Source organism: Teleopsis dalmanni, chromosome 2 (assembly GCF_002237135.1).
Source record: "Teleopsis dalmanni isolate 2A chromosome 2, ASM223713v2, whole genome shotgun sequence".
NCBI lineage: Eukaryota > Metazoa > Arthropoda > Insecta > Diptera > Diopsidae > Teleopsis > Teleopsis dalmanni.
In genome coordinates this window covers 117,789,544-117,793,074 of record NC_051847.1, presented here as the reverse complement: position 1 = coordinate 117,793,074, position 3,531 = coordinate 117,789,544, and the positions used below count along the sequence as shown (strand labels likewise).

Sequence of the window (3,531 nt, the reverse complement as noted above, 5' to 3'; positions counted from 1 at the left end):
ATTAAATTATAGTTATAAGTTAATATTTGGAGAAAAAGTTGTAAGGAAAGTTGTTAGGCACTTTCTTTAAATCTATAATATCAAACAGTTCTTTTAGTTACGCTGTTATTGATTGTAATGATTAGATATTTTCTGAAACATAAGTATTATTTTCTAAAAAATGCTTTTTTCAAATATTTTATATTCATATATGATTCTTATGACGTAAAACAAGGGCTGTAAAAAGCACGGTCCACGTTTTTAATCTACCACAATTAAGCAAATCTTCCTTTGTTGTATTTTGATAACATTATATCATTTGTTTTTTATGGAATCCCAAATTAATGAATTAAAATGTTTTAAATAATTGATTACACTTCACGTTAATTTATTTAATTGAGAATGACTTTAATACATATTTCTTTGTAGAACTGGTTCCAAAAACTCGTATCCAGTGCCATTAGTCATCACATATAGTCATCAAATAAAATATTTTACATATGGTAACAACTAATTTTAATAATGTTGATATTAATAGAACTATAAAAGATAAATTAATGAAGAATTAAAAATATTAAATTTAACATTATCGCCGTATTTTTATTTTTCTCTGGTAAAATTATGAACATATGTATTTATTTCTACGGCCATGCAATCTATTCAGTGATGTGTATTGACCCGAGATCTTATCTGGTCGAGATAGTTCTAGTGTAAAAATTAGCAATTAAGGATCTTAATATCAATTTCAACTATAATAGCAGTAAAATTTTACTTTTACTATGAATCCAAAGTTGGACTACAACAAAGTTGTCGTTCTTAAGAAGTCTGAAGGCGACATTTAGCACATCATCTCGTTTATGAGATCTACACGAACGATAAAATGTACTATAAAAAATATTTTCTATGTTTTAAATAATAAAATTTCTTCTAACTGGTATTATTTTTAATGCTAGTTTCTAAGTAATTTCTCGAAACTTGAAGTTCTTTAAATGTCCTACTCTGATACACCTATACATATAACAGTTGTTTATATTAAATTAAAAATATTATATATTACTTACCATCCCTGGCAGTTTGCTCCTTTCTTATGGACTCTTTTGTACATTGAATTTTTGTGTTAAGCCGATCAATTGCTTGTAGGCTTGAAGTGCGTTCATGATGGCGATGATGTTTTTTATTGTTGTCAGCTAAAGAACTGGGCGGATTACCATCGACGTCATCTGATGCAAATGATTGATAGCAAAGATCTTCATTGCCTATAAGTACATTTAGCAAATTATTAGTATTATAAATAATAATCTAAATGTTTTGAATATTTTTTTTAACACACCTGATAAACGTGAATCTTCTATAGTCACACCACTACCACTACCACCACTGTCCATTGCACTTATATCACTTAGTAATCCACCACCCATACCGCTATAAGCTAACAAACCACCTTGATCCGAACCATGTGTGCGGTTAAATTCTCTACGATTTCGTTCCCGACTTCTCCGATTTGAAGGACTGTGACTTCGGAAGCCACGAAATGTAGCGACAGATGTGCCTACAATTCCACCACTGCTCACACTACCACCTCCTATACTACCAGTAATTGCCGGTTCCGAACTTTCAACACGTTGATCTCGCTCTCTGGACACTATGGAATATTTCATTTGCGTCATGATTGTGAATTTTTATGTGCCGTAGTTTAAAAAAGGAAGTAAAAAGTAGGAGCCTTGTCAATTAACGGGTTTTTATAATCCTTTAACTAAGGTTTTTATAAGATTTGTTATAATGTGCTTTAGATGTAGTTTTTTAAAGCATGTAACTGGTGTCCTGTTCTCGTTATAGTTACTTTTCTTTATTAATGTATTGCGAAAAGCAGTAGAAGACATGCAAATGAAGGCGTAGCATTTGTAGGCAGAAGCGTGTGTGTAAATATGTATGTGCGCACGTGATTGTGTTTTGCAAACGAAACAAGAAAAAAAATTTATAAAATAAAAATTGAATATAAATTGTTTAAATATAGATAGCATAAACTAATAAATGGTTAACAGAAATTGAACTATGTTTAGCCATATCTTACATTATAACACCGTAATTAGATTACGGTATAACGGTTTTTGCCGTTAAAAAGTTAAAGAGACTAGATTTAAAGAATTTAGTCCTCTATGTTCTAGATATATTATATTATTTAATTTAAAATACAATATCTCAATTATAAAAAGAAATAAAGAAAAGCATAATATGATTATTATATTCATAATATCGATCAACTTTTCATTAACACAGATATATAGCCAGATGGTATTAGTACCGCTATTCTGAAAGACGAGATGGATTCACATCTCAAGCAGTTCTGTAAATTTTTAAGTCACTTTATTGACTATTAGCAATTTTGAATAAAAATACCTTTGTGCTGATCTAAAATCCTATTGTGTCAAGTTGATAAAATGGATTAAGTCATTCATAACCGTATTGGTGGGTTTGTTCAATTGACATTTCAAGAAGCAAGCAGTTTCAATGTATAAGAATCTTATGGTGAGTGTTACACAATAACAAAGCAGATTTAGTTGAGCAACAATTTAGTTTTCCCTTCCTCACCAATTACTTTAACAGTAGGCATAAAAGAAGTCCCACTCAAGTTGTCGTACCCAATTACTAGAGAGTGTGCTCTTTGATTAACATCAAAAATATAAGGATAAGCAAAGCCACCAGAACTCTTCTCTTGGTACACTAAACTAGTCATATGTAGTTAATGATTAAATCTGATATTTAATGCGAACATTAAATCATAAGTCAGATAATATAAAGAAGAGTGATAAATATACTAACCATATATAAACGTTCCCCATGTTTTACGGTAATTTGATAGGACCCAGATTTTCAGTAGGGAGAACATAAAATTGCAGAAAGGAATCTTTAGAAAGAGACATGAAATTGCAGACAGAATATTGCAAATTGCAAATATTGATATATTAATTCAGTTTAAACAGAAACTGAATAAACAGAATAATAAAATTACAATAAGTATTTTTGTATAGTTGTAGAACTATTTTAAATTTTGTTGTACTATGGATTTTATTGTGTATGCTGCCTTTTAAAGCAAATTGATTTTGAAGACGACTCAAGGCTGACACAAATAAATAATAATATTATTGTTAAATAAATTGATATGTATTTTTCTGCTTTTTTTTTTGAATTAATTTGTTTTGTATAAAATTGAAATTTATTCGCATATTATTGTAGTATTTATGTTAAATGAAGAGCTAAAGCTATCCTATAATATATGAAATATAATAAATTATAAATAAAAATATTGTAATTACTTTGTTCGGAACTGCGTGTGGTCGATGGCGATCTACTCGTGCGTAAAGTATTTCCTATCGACTGATGTTGTTTTTGTAGTAGTTGTTGATCTTTAGACAGTTGATTACTCCCGACATAGAAGCTATCCATTTTCAGTGCATCATACTAAGTATTCTATACATTATTATAGTGATTTAGTGAATATGAAATGGTTTACTTCACTAGAAACTCATCGTGAATATTTAACTAATTTATATG

At 29.3% G+C, this 3,531-nt stretch overlaps 1 protein-coding gene across 1 annotated transcript in view; it reads right to left on the bottom strand.

The window, feature by feature from the left end:
* LOC119675547 overlaps positions 1-3,531 on the bottom strand; it is a 13,794-nt gene extending 10,263 nt beyond the window's left edge. The window contains exons 1-5 of the mRNA XM_038086754.1: positions 3,491-3,531; positions 3,294-3,447; positions 1,310-1,621; positions 1,041-1,235; positions 978-987 (exon numbers count right to left, since the gene is read on the bottom strand). Coding sequence (XP_037942682.1) covers positions 978-987; positions 1,041-1,235; positions 1,310-1,621; positions 3,294-3,423 — 647 coding nt within the window. The 5' untranslated portion in view covers positions 3,424-3,447; positions 3,491-3,531. The remainder of the gene's footprint in view (positions 1-977; positions 988-1,040; positions 1,236-1,309; positions 1,622-3,293; positions 3,448-3,490) is intronic.